Source organism: Trichosurus vulpecula, chromosome 8 (genome assembly GCF_011100635.1).
Source record: "Trichosurus vulpecula isolate mTriVul1 chromosome 8, mTriVul1.pri, whole genome shotgun sequence".
Classification (NCBI taxonomy): domain Eukaryota; kingdom Metazoa; phylum Chordata; class Mammalia; order Diprotodontia; family Phalangeridae; genus Trichosurus; species Trichosurus vulpecula.
This window is the reverse complement of record NC_050580.1, coordinates 237689792-237707347: the sequence shown is the minus strand read 5'-3', so window position 1 is coordinate 237707347 and position 17556 is coordinate 237689792. Positions and strand designations below refer to the sequence as shown.

Genomic DNA, 17556 nt, shown 5'->3' with positions numbered 1-17556 from the left:
AGTTCCTGGCACATAATAGGCACTATATAAATGCTTATTTCCTTCCCACCTCCAGGTCCCTCATTCACCTCCCTCACCCTCACCCTTACCCCTACAAACAACTTCCTATTCACTGAAAAGATTAAAGCATTTTGAAGGAGGCCTCAATTCCCTTCCTCTAATTCTCAAAACTTCTCAGTATCATCATTTAATCTGACCTCTTCCCCTCATTTGCAGAAGATAAATCTTTGCCCCTTGCTCTGCACCTTGAATCCTATTCTTTACAATTCTTCCATGATTTCTGGCACTCACCCCTTTTCCCTTAAACATCTTCAATCTCTTTCATTACAGTGGCTTTTTTTGGTCTGCCTACATATATTTCTATTCTTTTCATTTCTAAAAAAATGAGGTGGGGGGCCTCCTTGGTTCTTCTGCTTCATCTTTCTGCTCCACTATACTGTCAAACTTCTTTAAAAGTTTTTCTATATGTAGACAACCTCCTCACTATTCATACTTCTTAAAACTTAATGACTTGGCACAACACATTGTGGGACAGCAGCAGCACCACACCCAAAATGGCTACCAGCCAAAGGCTGATGAAGGAGCTGGAAGAAAATCTACAGGTTGGGATGAAAAACTTCCATAACATCCAGGTTGATGAAGCTAATTTATTGACTAGGCAAGGACTTATTGTTCCTAACAACCCTCCATATGACAAGGGAGCCCTCAGAATCGAAAACAACTTCCCAGCAGAGTATCCATTCAAACCACGTAAGACCACTTTTAAAACAAAGATTTACCACCCTAACATTGACGAAAAAGGGCAAGTCTGTCTGCCAGTAATTAGTGCTAAAAACTGGAAGCCAGCAACCAAAACTGACCAAGTCATCCAGTCCCTCATAGCACTGGTGAACGACCCCCAGCCTGAGCACCCACATTGAAAAGTACTCTAGGGATTCTTACTCTGTAAGAATGCTGGAGAGTTTACAAAGAAATATGGGGTAAAACAACCTGTGGACTAAATCTTTCATGACTGATTCCAACCAGGGCAAGCAGAGACCTGGAGTAGTACATTTCCCACACTCACAATCAGGACTCTTTGGGAAATTGACAGGGAACACCCCCCGATGTTAACTTGTGTTACAGTTCTACAGTTTTCTTAATCAAAAGTGGTCTAGATAAACCTGTAAAGAAAGGGTTAAAAATTTCAGATGTTCTAGTTCTGATTTCTTTGTTTTAAAAATCATTGCTTCAATCTACCTTAAAGGATGTTGTGTTCTTTTCTTGCCTGAATCAATCTCAAATCTACAGTTTCTCTTCAGGTATAAAACAGAAAGTTAGTGACTGGTGCACAGTCCTGATCCCTGCCTTCCCCTTTGTAAGTCTTATTTCATTGAGTTCATTTTAATCTCACTCCCTATGCCCAGAACAATGCCTTGGAATCTCCCATTCAACCTCTTCCCTTTCCCCCAACTCAAGCCCTGAAAGAAAATGGCCTAAAATCCAGCAGTCCTGTTGCCTTCCCTCCCTGTGGCTCTGTGCTTTGTGAGATTCAGGTTGTGAGCTTGTAACATCTAAGAAACCCAAATGAGGCCAAACCCAAGGGTGAAGTCTATGATGAGGAAGGAGCCTGGCTGTTGTGTAAGTCTGGCTGAAGTTATCAAAATAATGTCAATTAAATGGGCAATTCCCCCCCCCAAAATAAAACAATGACTTGGTTTTAACCTTTTCTATCCTACTGAAAATCTTATAGGTAACCAATGATCACCTAATCACCAAATCTGATGACCTTTTCTCAGTCTTCATCCATATGATCTTATCAAATATTTTAATACTATTGATGATTTCCTTGATTCTGGATACTCTGTCTTGGCTTCAGAAATACCATACTTTCTTGGATCTTATTCTACCTCTTTAACTGTTCTTCTTTGTCTTTGTCAGATTACAATCCCTTAAAGAGACTGTTTTTCAATGGTCACTCTTCTCTTCTTTCTTTTTCTCTACATTCTTTCCCAAGGTAATCTCATTACTTCACCAATTACCTCAAACTAGATGATCTTTAAATCTATTACGTTCATTGCTGAGATTCTTTTGAGGCAGATAGTGGAATAGAGCCTGGAGTTAGACTCCACTAGAATTTTGGACCTGGAGTTAGGAAGACCTGAATTCACATCCAACCTCCGACACTTATTAGCCATCTGATTCTGGACAAGTCACTTAACCTTTGTTTGCCTTAGTTTCCTCTACTGTAAAATGAGGATAATAATAGCACCTAGCTTGCTGGGTTGCTATGAAGGTCAAATGAGGTTAATGTTTGTAAAATTACTTAGCACAGTGCCTGGCACCTTAGTAGATGAGTAGTTGGTACTTAATAACTGCTTTTTCCCTTCCCTCTCCCTCCCAGTTTAAGTTTCGGACCCATGTTTCCAACCGCCCAACAGAGCACATATTTAGCGTAGGAAGTACACTAGACTTCATGTGAAAGAATTTGTGTTCACACTGCTAAGTACTGCCTATGTGGACTCATAAGTGTCAAATTATTTACTTGACTCTCCCATTGGCATCCCAAAGCAAACTTGCATAAAACCAATCTTATTATCTTTGTCGCTAAACTGAGACCTCCTTTTTGGATTCACTTATCTAATGTCAAAGATACCATCATTTACCCAATTAATACTACCGCTTCTGGAATAGGGTTTTTGTTGTTGCTGCTGCTTTTGTTTTTGATATAATTGTCCTTTGCTCCCATCCAATAACTCTCAGGAGATTTTAAAGCAAATAAATTGTAGTGGTAAGCTGAGCATCATTCAATAAACAGATGAGTTTCCTAGTGAAAGAGAGCATGAAATATTAAGTGAATATATGCAAGTACATGGACTTTTGAGGAAAGCTTTAGTTTAGTACAAACATGCACATCTTTAAAGAATGACTTCTATAAATCAAGAATATAATTCTTGACAAATTTTCTAGAGGCACAGTCACATATTCCTTTGAAGAGTATGATCTCCTAAAGATCTCCTAATTGCCAAATCCAATGGCCTTTTCTCAATCCCCATTCTCCTTGACTCTATGGATCACACCTCCTTGATATTCTCTTTTCTCTAGGTTTTTGGCACACCACTTTCCCCTACTTTTCCTCCTCTATATCTGACTGCTCCTTCTGTCTCCTTTGTGGATCCTCTTCCAGGTCACACCCTCTAACTGTAGGTTCTGTCCTGGGCCTTCTTCTCTTCTCCATCTATACTACTTCTCTTGGTGATCTTATTGGCTCTCATGGATTTAATTACCATCTTTTTGCTGATAATTCTTCTTAAATCTACCATTCCTGCTCCAATCTCTCTGATGACTTCCAATCTTGTATCTCCAACTGCCTTCAGACATATTGAATTGGATGTCCAGTAGACATCTTAAATTTAGTATGTTCAAAACAGAACTCATTATGTTTCCCCCTAAATGCTCCCGCCACTCCTACCTTCTCTATTACTATAGAGGGCAACATCACTTTCCTGGTCCCTCAGGCTTACAAACTAGGAATCATTCTGGATTTCTCGCTATCTCTCATCCCCCTCATCCTGCCCCCCACATCCAAGCTGTTGCCCATATCTGTTGATTTTGCCTTTGAAACATTTTTGAATACGCTCCCATTCTCTCCTCTGACACTGCCACCACGCTACAGCAGACCTTCATCACCTCACCCCTGGATTATTGCAATAGCCTGTTGGTGGGCCTGTCTTCCTCAATTCTCTCCCCCTACAACCACTTTCCATTCAGCCATTAGAGTGATTTTCCTAAAGTGCAGGAATGATCATGTCACACCTTATTCAATAAACTCCCGTGGCCTCTAGAAGCAAAACCAAAATGCTCTGTTTGACATTCAAAGCCCTTCATAATCTAGCTCCCTCCAACCTTTTTAATCTTCTTCACCTTATTCCCCAGCACATACTTTTCTATATTGGCCTCCTGACTGTTCCACAAACAAGACACTCCATCTCTGAGCTCTGGATATTTTGTCCCGCTGTGCCCCATGCCTGGAATGCTCTTTCTCTTCCACTCCAACTACCAACCTCCCTGGCTTCCTTTAAGTCTCAACTAAAATCCCATCTTCTATAAGAAGCCTTCCCTAGCTCCTCCTAATTTGAATGTTCTCTGTCTTTTAATTACTCTCTATTTATCCTGTATACAGCTCGTTTTGTATATATTTGTTAGCTTTTTGCCTCCTACATTAGATTTTAAACTCCTTGAGGTCAAAGACTATATTTTGACTCTTTGTATCCCTAGGGCTTAGCACAGTGCCTGGCACATAACTGTTGTTTGTCCTTCATTTTCAAAAAGGACCAATGGCATCATGGGGTGATGTCATTTTTGCAGGTGAATGGGATTTAAGTGAGGCAGGGTTACACAAAGCTGTCAACCTTACTCTCTTCTAGAGTAATCAAAGTCCAGTGTTCAAAGTCAATGAGGTTCTAAAGTATTGAGTTGACCTAGTTGGTGATAATTTCCCCTCAGAGACATTTCTTCCTTTCCCAATTCCTGGCTTCTAGCAACCTCTACATGAACTGCTTTGCCTCCAGAATCTCAGCAAAAAAAGTTGTTTCTTCTTTCAAGATAGAAACTTAGCACTGGCTGTGGTATCTTCAATGGGCTAGACCATCCAGCACTTTGTACTCCCCTTCCCCTTTCATTTTGGTCTCTTCCCTTTTCTCTCAGACATCCCTCTGCTAGATAAAAGAAAAATTTAGCCCACTAACCTTTATTTGAGTTGGTATTTGAACATAATAGAGTTTGAAAGTTTATGCAAGTCTGGAATAAAAATCTGTAGATTTGTCTAGAATCTACTGTGAGGCTGGAAAATAGAGAGGTGAATAAGGAAGAGATGTGGCCTAGCATGTTCCCAATTAGTAATGTGCCTCAGCTAAGTAGCATTTACCCAGACCAAAGTGATAAACAGTTGAGAAAAATGAGTAGAAAGACATTTTAGTCTATACCTTCATCCTCCAGACAATGTGTATGTGTGCTGTTATATTTTACCAATCCCCAAATTCAAGAACAAAATGGGGATAGATGCTGCAGCAGGCTTTCCTGGGTTTCTCTTCCCCTGTGCTACAAATAAATGAAGTTGTTTCCTCTTTTTAGGGATAGTTCAACTTTGAACCAAGGAGGTCCAACCCTATTAAAAAGAAAGCTGTCCATTTATGGGATCCACTGCTGCTCCATTTTCCAAGACCAATTTTTCTGGATCTCATTTGATTTTCTCCCAATGGCTAGAAGGAAGTGAATCCTTAAAGACTAAGTGGATAATGGGTTTTCATTGGAATCAGGAAGACCTAGCTTCAAGTTCTGTGTGCCTGTGTGATCATCTGCAAATAACTTAAAATTTTGTGTTTCATATAAAACTCTAAGACTATAAGTTAGAGATGAGTTGGCAAATGGCACTGGAGGGTCTTTTCATATCAGGGAGTTTCACAAAGTGATTAAATCACTAGTCTGGATTCCCTTCCTTTAAAATCAGGTGGTTGTTGTTGGTGATGGTGGTGGTAACTAGGTGGCACAGACAGAGTGCCAGGTCTGAGGTCAAGAAGACTCACCTTCTGACTCCAAATCCTGCCTCAGACGTGTAATCATTGTGTGGTCCTGGGCAAATCACTTAATCCCATTTGCCTTAGTTCCTCATCTGTAAAATGAGCTGGAGAGGGAAATTGCAAACCACTGCAGTATCTTTGCCACGAAAACCCCAAATGGAGTCATGGAGAGTTGGCCTGAAATGATTGAACAACAACAACCAGACCCCACTCCTTTAAAATGAGATATCAATCAACAATTATAATATTACAAAAACATGCAAAATATATACTGTATATAAATAGGCCTCTGGGGTGATCTTTAATTCTTTCATCTGCCTCTTACCACATCACCCCACGTCTGCAACACCTGTTGTGGGACTGAGAGTTCTTGGTGGCCCATCCTTTTACAGATGAGGTAAATGAGGTTAATTGAGATGAAATGACTTGGCTAAGATCACAAGTAAGTGGCAGAGAAGGATTTGAATCAAGGTCTCCAAATCAAGCTTTCTTTCAAGAATATCACATTGTCTGCCTCATACCTAAAACCTCCCCTCTATTCTCACTATGATAAGTCATCCAAATAGCCTCCTAGTTTCCCCATTTTCACCATCTTCTATTTGCAATGGGGATAATTATGTGGCACAGAGGATATAGTATCAGACATGGAATCAGGAAGACCTGAGTTCAAATCCAACATCGACACTTACTAGTTCTGTGATTCTGGGTAAGTCACTTGACCTTGGTTTGCCTCAGTTTCCTTGTCTGTAAAATAGGGATAATAGCACCAATCTCCCAATATTGTTGTGAGGATAAAATGAGATACTAATTGTAAAGCACTTAACAGTGCTAGGCACAGAAACACTGCATAAATGTTAGGCATTATTATTATTATTGTTATTATCATTATAATTCATTATTTATATATTGATCTGATGTCATTCTTTTGCTAAATTTTTTTCAGTGATTTCCCATTTCCTTTTGAATAAACATCAAACTCCCTTGCCTGGCATCTATCAACACATTAACTCCTCACACTATATTCCGTTCTCTAGCAAAACTGTTCTACTTTCTGTTCTCTAAACTTGTCCTATGTTTTCTTGGCTCTACCATTGCTCATATTCTCCCCCAAAGTGACAATGTTCTTCCTCCCTTTCTCTACCAGTCCTTTAACACCAAATTCAAATGCTACCTCTTCCATGGACTGTTTTTAATTCCTCCAGCAACTGGGAACATCTCTATTATATCTCTGTAATACAATGGGAGTTGTACTAGATTGTGTTTGAAGTCCCTTCTACCTCTGGATCTATGATCCTATGAACTGATGTGCTCAAGGTCGTTCAGACAATATGTGGAAGAGTAAAAGAACTTAATCCCAAGTCTTCTTAAACTGTAAACAGTGTTATTTCCATTGCACTTGAAAGATGTAAGGGTACTTAGGAGTCATCCAGTCTACCCCTGCTTCATCTTGCTTGCAAATATGGAATCTGAGGATCAGAGAGAAAGTTTGAAAATAGTAGGTAGAGATCTTTTGCAATGATAACATCAAGCATGAGCAGCAGTGGTTGAAGAAGGAAAAATGAGGCAGAAAGAGGACCCCCAAAATGCAGCAGGCTGAAGTCGCCAACTTCCCAGTTGGGACAAATGCTGGCCTTGTTGATGTCTACAGCTTGTTGATGTTTTCAGCACTGTCTCTTACACTCTTTGTGGGCCCGATACCTTAGAATGGAAAGAACAGTTCCATTCCTTAGAGCCAAATGCCAGACTGTCTTGTCAAGGTCTGTGAGCTGTACTTCTTTCCTAGCTACTTCTAGTTATGGGGCACTGCAAGAGGCCATGTTTCTGTGAATTCTAAAGTGTTTCCTCCGCTTGTGATTATCCTGGTCAGATCCCTAAGCAAAAGCTATCTGACTCTCCTGTCTGCTATCATTCAGCCCTCCATAAATGGGTCAATTTTCCCCAAGTTTACCTCATCCAGGCACTTAAGAACATCTCCTTCCTGCACCACCCCATTCCAAATAATTTACTGAGTTTAGACCACAAAACAGCTAAAAAATTAAGACTTAGTGAAGAACAAGTATTTGCAAAATGCTGCTCTCTTTTCATGAATAGACATAAACCACAAACATACATAGATTGTGGGCTGAGTATGCCAGCATATTCCAGGAGCCAAGCTTTACCATTGGATTTTCCCCTTCCTTTTAATTGTCCTTACTCTGTGCACACCTATGGTTCAAACAATTTCTTTTCATTTATTAATTCATCTCTAAATCCTATTGACTGGAAATGTGGTTTCTACCAATAGTACTTCTATTTTTAAAAAAGAAGTTTCTCTTAAAATAACAACTTCTACATCCTATAGAATTTTTAAGAACTTTCACCTGTTTTAGACTATCATGATGGATTGAGGACCCTTGTGTGAGAGAGAGAGAGGATATGTCAAAATGAATGAGGCTAGCAAAGAAAGGGGAAAAAATAACAGCTGAAAATCAAACTTGACCAGGGGACAGCTTAACTTGGTCCTTGCATCTGCTCTGAAAATTACTATGATCTAGAACCATAGAGATAAAAAATTAAAAACAAAGAGCTCTTTCTTGGCAATATTTGAAATGTACTTTTATGTCAGAGCTTCTTTTCTCTTGGGAAATGAAAAATCCATTTTCGGAAACTCTCATTTTTCTGGATAACTTGTCCACAATCAGGTGACACCTAGTATGTGGGTCAGTGTTTGTAACTGCTCCCAAAGGTGGCCATCAGTTCCTCTTACAAGCACTTGGTCTTACAAAGCATCAAATGCAGAACAAGTTTTTTTTTTTTAATTTTCTCATTACCCATTTATTCTTCAGGTTATTTAAATTTGTCTTAAATTCTTTTTTTAAACATGTGCTTTTAAAACTTTGAGTTCCAAATTCTCTCCCCTCTTCCTTCCCCACTCACCTTCCCTAAGAAGGCAAGCAATTCAACACAGGTCACACATATATCATTATGCAAATCCCTTCTACAATACTCGTGTTGGGAAAGACTAATTATATTTTGCTCCCTCCTATCTGGCCCTTTTATTTAATTTTATCCTTTGACCCTGTCACCTTTTGAAAGTGTTTGCTTTTGATTACCTCCTCCCCCTATCTGCTCTCCCTTCTATCACCCTGGCTTTTTTATCCCCTTCCTCCTTCTTTCCTGTGGGGTAAGATACCCAATTGAGTGTGTATGTTATTCCCTCCTCAAGTCAAATCTGATGAGAGCAAGATTCACTCATTCCCCCTCACCTGCCCCCTCTTCCCTTCCAATGAACTGCTTTTTCTTGCCACTTTTATGTGAGGTAATTTACCCCATTCTATCTCTCCCTTTCTCCCTCTCTCAATATATTCTTCTCTCATCCCTTAGTTTGATTTTATATTTTTAGATATCATCCCTTCATCTTCAACTCACCTTGTCCCCTCTGTCTCTCTCTCTCTCTCTCTCTCTCTCTCTCTCTCTCTCTCTCTCTATATATATATATATATATATATATATATACACATATATACACACATATATATACACACATATATACGCACATATATATACACACACATACATGCATACACATACATATATACATATACATACATACATACATACATATATATGTATGTATGTATGTATGTATATTCCCTTCAGCTACCCTAATACTGAGGTCTCATGAATCATACACATCATCTTTCCATATGGAATGTAAACCAAACAGTTCAACTTTAGTAAGTCCCTTGTGATTTCTCTTTCTTGTTTACCTTTTTCATGATTTTCTTGATTCTTGTATTTGAAAGTTGTATTTTCTATTCAGCTCTGGTATTTCCAGTGAGAAAGCTTGAAAGTCCTCTATTTTATTGAAAATCCATATTTTGCCTTGGAGCATGATACTCAGTTTTGTTGGGTAGGTGATTCTTGGTTTTAATCCTAGCTCCACTGACTTCCGGAATATCATATTCCAAGCCCTGTGATCCCTTAATATAGGAGCTGCTAGATCTTGTGTTATTTTGATTGTGTTTCCACAATACTCAAATTGTTTCTTTCTGGTTTCTTGCAGTATTTTCTCCTTGACCTGGGAGCTCTGGAATTTGGTGACAATATTCCTAGGAGTTTTCTTTTTGAGATCTTTTTGAGGAGGTGATCTGTGGATTCTTTCAATTTCTATTTTACCCTCTGGCTCTAGAATATCAGGGCAGTTCTCCTTGATAATTTCTTAAAAGATGATATCTAGGCTCTTTTTTTGATCATGGCTTTCAGGTAGTCCAATAAATTTTAAATGATTTCTCTTGGATCTATTTTCCAGGTCAGTGGTTTTGCCAATGAGATATTTCACATTGTCTTCCACTTTTTCATTCCTTTGGTTCTGTTTTATAATATCTTGATTTCTCATAAAGTCACTAGCTTCCACTTGCTTCGATCTAATTTTTAAGGCAGTATTTTCTTCAGTGGTCTTTCGGACCTCCTTTTCCATTTGGCTAATTCTGCCTTTCAAGGCATTCTTCTCCTCATTGGCTTTTTGGAGCTCTTTTGCTATTTGAACTAGTTGATTTTTTAAGGTGTTGTTTTCTTCAATATTTTTTCAGTATTTTCTTGGGTCTCCTTTAGCAAGTCATTGACTTGTTTTTCATGGTTTTCTTGCATCATTCTCATTTCTCTTCCTAATTTTTCCTCAATTTCTTTAACTTGCTTTTCCAACTCCTTTTGGAGCTCTTCCATGGCCTGAGACCAGTTCATGTTTTTCTTGGAGGCTTTTGATGTAGGCTCTTTGACTTTGTTGACTTCTTCTGGCTGTATGTTTTGGTCTTCTTTGTCACCAAAGTCTGAGACTGAATCTGAGTCCTATTTTGCTGCCTGGCCATGTTCCCAGCCAACTTACTTGACCCTTGAATTTTTTTGTCAGGGTATGACTGCTTGTAGAGTAAAGAGTACTTTGTTGCTATCTTGAGGGGATATGCTGCTGTTTTCAAAGCTGTTTCTATACAGCCAGCTCTGCCACACCAGCACTCCTCCTCCCCCAAGAACTACCAGCCAGGACCAGACTCAGATCTTAAGCAGTCTCTGCACTCTTGCTCATATCTGCCACTTAATTCCTCCCACCAGGTGGGCCTGGGGCCAGAAGCAACTGCAGCTGTATTTCTGTAGCTGCCCCACCCCCCACTGTCCCCGGGGTGGTGGCTGAACCTCGAACTCCTTCCACTCTGTCCCCCACAGTTTTTCCCACTAACCTTCTCTGTTGTCTTTGGTGTTTGTGGGTTGAGAAGTCTGGCAACTGCCACAGCTCAATGATTCAGGGCACTAGAGCCTGTTCCTCCCAGCTCTTGGCGTGGTTGGTCCTACCCATACTGGGTTCCGCTCCCCTGCACTCCCAGCTCCCAGCAACCATCCAGGCTGTCCTGGGCTGGAGCCCTGCTTCCCTCTCCTTTTTTGTGTGTTCTGCAGTTCTAGAATTTGTTCAGAGCCATTTTTATAGGTTTTTGGATAGACCTGGTGGGGAGCTCATGCGAGTCCCTGCTTTCCAGCCACCATCTTGGCTCTGCCCCCCTTAGATCTACTTTTACAGATGCAATCACTACATCTCCTTAGGAGATGATGCCAGTTCTCAGGTACTAAACCAGGGAGGGGTAGATAGTATCATAACCTTTATAGTCAACTCTTTATTTTTGACCAGCTACACTGTTTGCTTTTTACTCTACCAAAATCATACCCACCCTCTCACCTCTTCTCTTCCTCCTCCAAAATAAGTTCATTACCAGGAAACTCATAATCAGGAGATCACTCCTGATTTTTTACTCACACCTTATCAGTATTTTTGGTTGTCTCTCTTTCTGTGATTGGAGGGCTGGAGGGTGGAGCATAAAACTCCTCCCACAGCCTCCCTTTAATGCGGGCTTAGAAGCTCAGCTCAACATTTTCTACCAGTAATTATGCTTGGTTTTAACTTCATCATCATCATGCACCTCTGCCAGGTAACTTCTTTCCTCTGCTTTTCAGCTTCCTTTTGCATGTTTTTCTCCCTTATTTGGTTATAAGTTCTTTGAAGACAGTGACTTTTACTTATTTGTATCCTCAGTACTTAGTGAAATGTTTGGCACAAGTAGGTGCCTATTGTATGGTATTGTATTATACACAGGCTCAAAATGACTCCATACATTTTGCTCCTTTTTGTGCCTCAACATCAAGTTCTAAAGACATATCTTATAAACAAAAGGCCTCTCTGGGTGGTCTGGAAATTTTACTATTTATATTTATTTATTTTACATATATGGTATAATATTATGTTATAAATACTATTATATTTACATATTGTTTATGTTACTCTAACTATTCCAAGCAAAGTTTCCCATTTGCCACTCTAGCTGACATGAGATAAATTAATTCTTTTCATTCCTTACCTTTTATAACCAGAGAAGTGTGCTTTGTGCTGAATTTGTACCTCTCAGTCTTTTGGAAATTTGGGAAAACACTCGTTCCTTTTCCATTAATGATTCCACTTACCATATTCCTGTGTAGCAGCTAGGGTAAGCCATGCAAATTAAGTTAAGCCTTCTCTGAGCCTTGGGAAGGTCCTGTCCAAAACAAGCGAAGGAAGGATAAAGCTTCTCTCCTAAGACAACTGCCATATGTAAGCAGAGTGATAGGGACAGACAACCTTGCTGCAACGGTAAAGATTCGTGTCTGTTCCCCCATCCTCTCTCTAGTGAAACCAAAACCAAAACCTACAGTCCCTTTAAATTATACAGGATACATATGCACAATTTATATAGGTTACTTGAACTCACATATTTTACAGTATTCATGATTTGTATAGAGTTGCTTACAGCAACCCTTATTTGCTCCCAAATCTGTTTGCCCTTCTTCTATGAATGCCTTGTGGTAGTAAACACCTGCAGGCTACATGGATGGCATCCTAGATCATCATTTGCAAGACCTCACACATCAGCTTGATAAATGATCGGTTAGTCTGCTGAGCTCTATTGTGACAATAGGCCACTTTGGAACACTTAGTCATCCAAGCTATTGTGGGGAATATCCTGTTGGTTTGCAGCCCCAGTTCGGGGCAGACAAATGATTTTCCTGTGATGTCTACAAACTTGATTTTCTCTTCAATTGTAGGATTGTCTCCATATGAGCCACTCTCTGATGTTAGCAATTTAGCTACTAGTGGTAGAAGTGGCTAAATTCCTTGATTCTTTCTCACATTTTTTGTCCTCCTCTTTGCTAGAGAGTATTAGTAAGTCTCCTAAAGGCTGTTGTAATATATTGTTTTTAAGGTCCTGGCCATTCTTTGTAGCTGTTTTGCATTCCAGTACATCACCCAGTCCTTCAACTAGCAGATATGGAGTGGTTCTGCCATTCTCCTATTATCTTGTGGTACATTAAGATTTCATAACAGAGTTCTTTCTCCTACGTAGAGTTCCTGACATTAACCAGGGGCCTTATGATGCTGTTTTTTTTTTCTGTTCTTCTAAACTTAGTTCATAGCTAATTTATGAGCACTTTTTAATTGATTTTTTTAGTCAAGTGAAATAGTGGTTGTGAGTCTCAAGTTCTCCTCCATCCCTGGAGACGCCAAAGTGTCACTAGACAGACATGGCTATTGCCAAAACATCAACATGCATTAAATTTGGTATGTGTCATCACTTCAGGTGGTCTTATAAAGATGACATAAAAATGCTATCCAGTGACCCCACAGAGCCTTCTACTTAAACTTCAGTGTTTCCAATATGTTCAACAGTGTTGTGTTCTATTAAAGTGCTTTGCCTGTGTATCTCTTTGAGGTTAGGATCACTTCCAAAACTTATATCCCTGACCCCTCTCCCTAAATCAGGCCTCCTTGGTCCTTGAGAAAGAAGGACATTTAACAATAGTACAAAATACAGACTTGACTTGAGCCTCCTCAATGAAGTCTGTGTCATCTTTTGGTCTTCGGGGTCTACAGGGTCAAATTTTAGGTTTTTGACAAAACTTTTTGTTCATATGCCTCTTTGAGCCCCTTTGAGCCCCTTTGAAGAATGAATGGGAAACCTTTGAAACGGAGACTTGTACTGACCTCGTGACTCAAAACACTATATTATTTTTTTCCAATTTATTTTTTCCAATTACATGTCAAAAGCATTTTAACATTTATTTTTTAAAATTTTGAGTTCCAAATTTTTTCCCTCTCTCCATCCCCACCTCCCTTCTTAAGAAGCTGAGCAATTTGATATAGATTAAACACAAAGCATCATCTTTTTGTCACCATATTAATCATGTTGTGAAAGAAGAAACAGATCAAAAGAAAAAAACAAGAAAAAATAAAGTGAAAATAGCATGCTTTGATATGTATTTAGACTCTTACCAGTTTTTTCTTGGGATGTGACAGCATTTTTTATCATGAGGCCTTAGGAACCGTCTTGGGTCTTTGTATTGCTGAGTAGAACTAAGGTATTCGTTATAGATTATAGTTATAGTTACAGATTATTCTACAATGTTGCTATTACTGTGTATAATGTTCTTCTGGTTTTGCTTACTTCACCTTGTATCAGTAAGTCTTTCCAGGTTTTTCTGAAATTTGCCTGCTCATAATTTCTTATAGAACAATAGTATTCCATTACATTCATATACCACAACTTGTTTAGCCGTTCTCCAATTGATGGACATCCTCTAAACTTTCAATTCTTTGCCACGACAAAAAGAGCTGCTATAAATATTTTTGTACAAGTAGGTTCCTTTCCCCACTTTCAAAAATATCTTTGTAATACAGACCTAGTATTGTGGGTGTGCACAGTTTGATTGTCTTTTGGGCATAGTCCAAATTGTTCTCCAGAATGTTTGGACCAGTTCACAGCTCTACCAATACTATATTAGTGTCTCAATTTTCTCCCACCCCCTCGAACATTTATCATTTACCTTTACCTTTTCTGTCATATTAGCCATTCTGATAGGTGTGAAGTACTACCTCAGAGTTTTGTAATTTGCATTTCTCATCAATAGTGATTTAGAGCATTTTCCCATATGACTATAAATAGCTTTGATTTCTTCATTTGAAAAGTGCATATTTATATCCTTTGACCTTTTATCAATTGGGGAAGGCTTGTATTCTTGTAAATTCCACTCAGTTCTCTATGTATTTGAGAAATGAGGCCATTATCAGAGATATTTGCTGTACAAATTGTTTCCCAGGTTTTTGTTTTCCTTCTAATCTTGGTTGCATTGGTTTCATTTGTGCAAATTTTTTAAATAAAATCAAAATTGTTCATTTTACATCTTATAATGCTATCTCTTATTTGGTCATAAATTCTTCCCTTCTCCATAAATCTGACAGCTAAACTACTCTTTGCTCTCCTAATTTGCTTATAGTACCACCCTTTATGTCTAAATCATGTACCCATTTTGACCTTATTTTGTTAGAGTAAAATATATTGGTCTATACTAGTTTCTTCCATACTGTTTTCCAGCTTTTCCGGCAGTTTTTGTCCAATAGTGAGTCAAAGTACTACTCTCCATAGGGTTTTAGTAAAGAACAACATCAGAGGTTCGCCCTGATGCTGTATCTCCTGTTGTTCATTGTAGTATATCAGCCTTCTGGTCATTTACCCCGGCCTAGATCTACCAAAGATGCAATCATTACATTTCCCCAGGAGATTGTGCTTTCACTTTCATGTTTAATCTATGGAGTCAATTCTGAATAGGTGAGGTGACTGTTTCCATTACTTAGGCAGTCATAGTTACCACTATAATATATAGTCAATAAAGATTTATTAAGTACCTATGCTCCAGGCACTGTGATAATCACTGAGGACACAGATTAGAAAAAGGACAGTCCTTTTTCAAAAAGGCTTATAATCTAGTGGAGAAAGACAACATACAAAAGAAAGCTGCAAAGAGAGAGCCAGCAGAGGGCATCTGGTGTGGTGGCATGATGGTGGAGTCACATGGTGTTCACGGAGTCCAAATCATGAAGAACTAATGATGGGAAATGAAGAGTTAGGTGGAAAATTCTGAGTCCTCTATAAAAGGAGGCTTCAGGAGGAATGTATTTTTCTGCCCTGCCCCCCAGCCTTCCAAATCAGAGGGGAGGGGTAACTAAGGGTTCTAAGGAGATGGTGAGTATCAAAGCTGAATCAATTTCTATAATGATGAGATTTCAGGTGATAAGCTTATCCTGGGGGAGGCATAATCTTTGTGCAGCTGAAAGGAAGCAGAGCAATTGATGGGAAATGGTCATCTAGTCTCCCTTAGCACTGGAATCAGCTGGTGTAGTCCATGAACTTTACAACCATATACCTTTGATAGCTGCTTTTTTCAGTAGTTTTTTCCAGACTTCACACAAAATCTGATAACTTCTCTCCATCTGCATAAGAGGTAATTGGAAATTTAACATAATTGCCCTCTATTCTGTCAGTGTAACCAAATTGGCTACCAAGAGTCCAGTCATATTTAAGTCCCATAACCAAGGGCCATTACATTTCCAAGGTGTATAGAACATCAAAGGAAGGTTTCCTGATGATTTTCAGTAAACACCTCTTTTTTTCTACATCAGATTCCTGCCACTGCCTTAGTGTCTCTGAGATATGTTCTAATCATTCTTATCATGGTTTCCCTTCTAGGTAAACAGATACTTCTATCTGATAAAAACTACAATTATCTATAGAAGGACTCCATCAGTTGAATTGCTTGCTTCAGAGCCTATCCCATGTCCTAAGCCCTGGATTCTATAGGCACCAGGTCACAGAATCCTCCATCTTCTGCCAAGAAACGCGTGTTCTAAGCAGTTCTATTGCACTTAGATAGTTTATTGCTTCTACTGTATGAAAGATTTCATCTTACTTAGCAATGCCTTGACATACTAGAAGTTTTAGTAATCAGTTTCCAAGTCCTTCCTTTTGAAGTATGTCCTTAGGGACCTGGATAAACTCAGTAGTTTCAAGTAGCTACAGTTTATACAAAGCAAGGACTGTATTGTTCTCTCCCTTGAATATCTCCCATAGTACTTTATAGGCCCCACCAAAGAGTCTTAATAAGCATGCAAGATTCTTATATACTCATTCAAGTCCATAGGCACCTTCAAAATGAATGGTACATATCTATGCTTCTAATAATAGTGGTCACTTCTAAACATGATCCTTCTTAGACTCAGACTAGCCTTGGTTCTTGTCCAGATAGCAATTTTGCCATTTCTTAGTAAAGAAATCCTGTGCTAAAAAATAAATAAAATAAAGCCTTTCTTGTGTCAGAGATTCCCACTTTGGGGACCTCTCATTTCTCTGGCCAATTTGGTTCTCATTTAGGCAGTACCTAGAATTATCAGTGTTTGGAACTCCATCCAAGAGTGGCTATCAGCTTTCTCTTACAAGTGTAGCCCCACCTTAAAGCTTCCATGGAATAATGAGATAACCCTACAGGAAGTTATCTCATTAATCCCTGGAAACATTAAGGAAGGGCTACACAAGTATTTAGCTTTACAAGCATCAAATATAGGTTTTGGGAAACTGGCTAATGAGGGCCCAGTCTTTAGGTCATGTTAAATATTACATGCTGAATTTTAATTCAACATGAACTAAGGGGAGCCTTCTATCTATGAATAAAAGGCTGGTGCTATGTGGTGACGAAGAGTTTTATGGTTGGATTCAGAGCCAGAACTCAGAAGTCAGAGTTGGTATACAAAATGACTGATGCATCCCTTCCTTAAGCCTCTCTGTGCTTCTTTTTTTCCTTGTTAGCTTTTGAATGCTGAGGAAGAACTGTAAGCTTCTGGGTGGGAGAATGAGCAAGGACAATGCCTACGGCTGTGGCTGCCTTATGTTTTTACTCAGCTGCCCTGGGTTCCTGAATGCCTGGTGACTGTTTCTATTGTTTGTTCTTTCCTGATTTTAGGATTATCAGATTATCAGGAGATTATATGATTATCTGGAGACTGAATGAATCAGGTTATCAGCCTTAAAAAGTCAGAAGAGTCATCAGAAGATCCCATAATTGGAGTCCAAGAGCAATTTATCAGCTTGACTCAGCGTAATAGTGGATTCATCCA

At 39.1% G+C, this 17556-nt stretch overlaps 1 protein-coding gene across 1 annotated transcript; it reads left to right on the top strand.

The window, feature by feature from the left end:
• Positions 1 to 554: 554 nt before the first annotated feature.
• On the top strand, positions 555 to 920 carry LOC118829889 (ubiquitin-conjugating enzyme E2 L3-like). Its single transcript, XM_036736726.1, has one exon. The coding sequence runs from the start codon at positions 555 to 557 to the stop codon at positions 918 to 920; it is 366 nt and encodes a 121-aa protein (XP_036592621.1).
• Positions 921 to 17556: the final 16636 nt, after the last annotated feature.

Bases quoted from the DNA above. Each gene is read 5' to 3' on its own strand.
- LOC118829889 (XM_036736726.1), top strand. From the start codon at position 555: ATGGCTACCAGCCAAAGGCTGATGAAGGAGCTGGAAGAAAATCTACAG.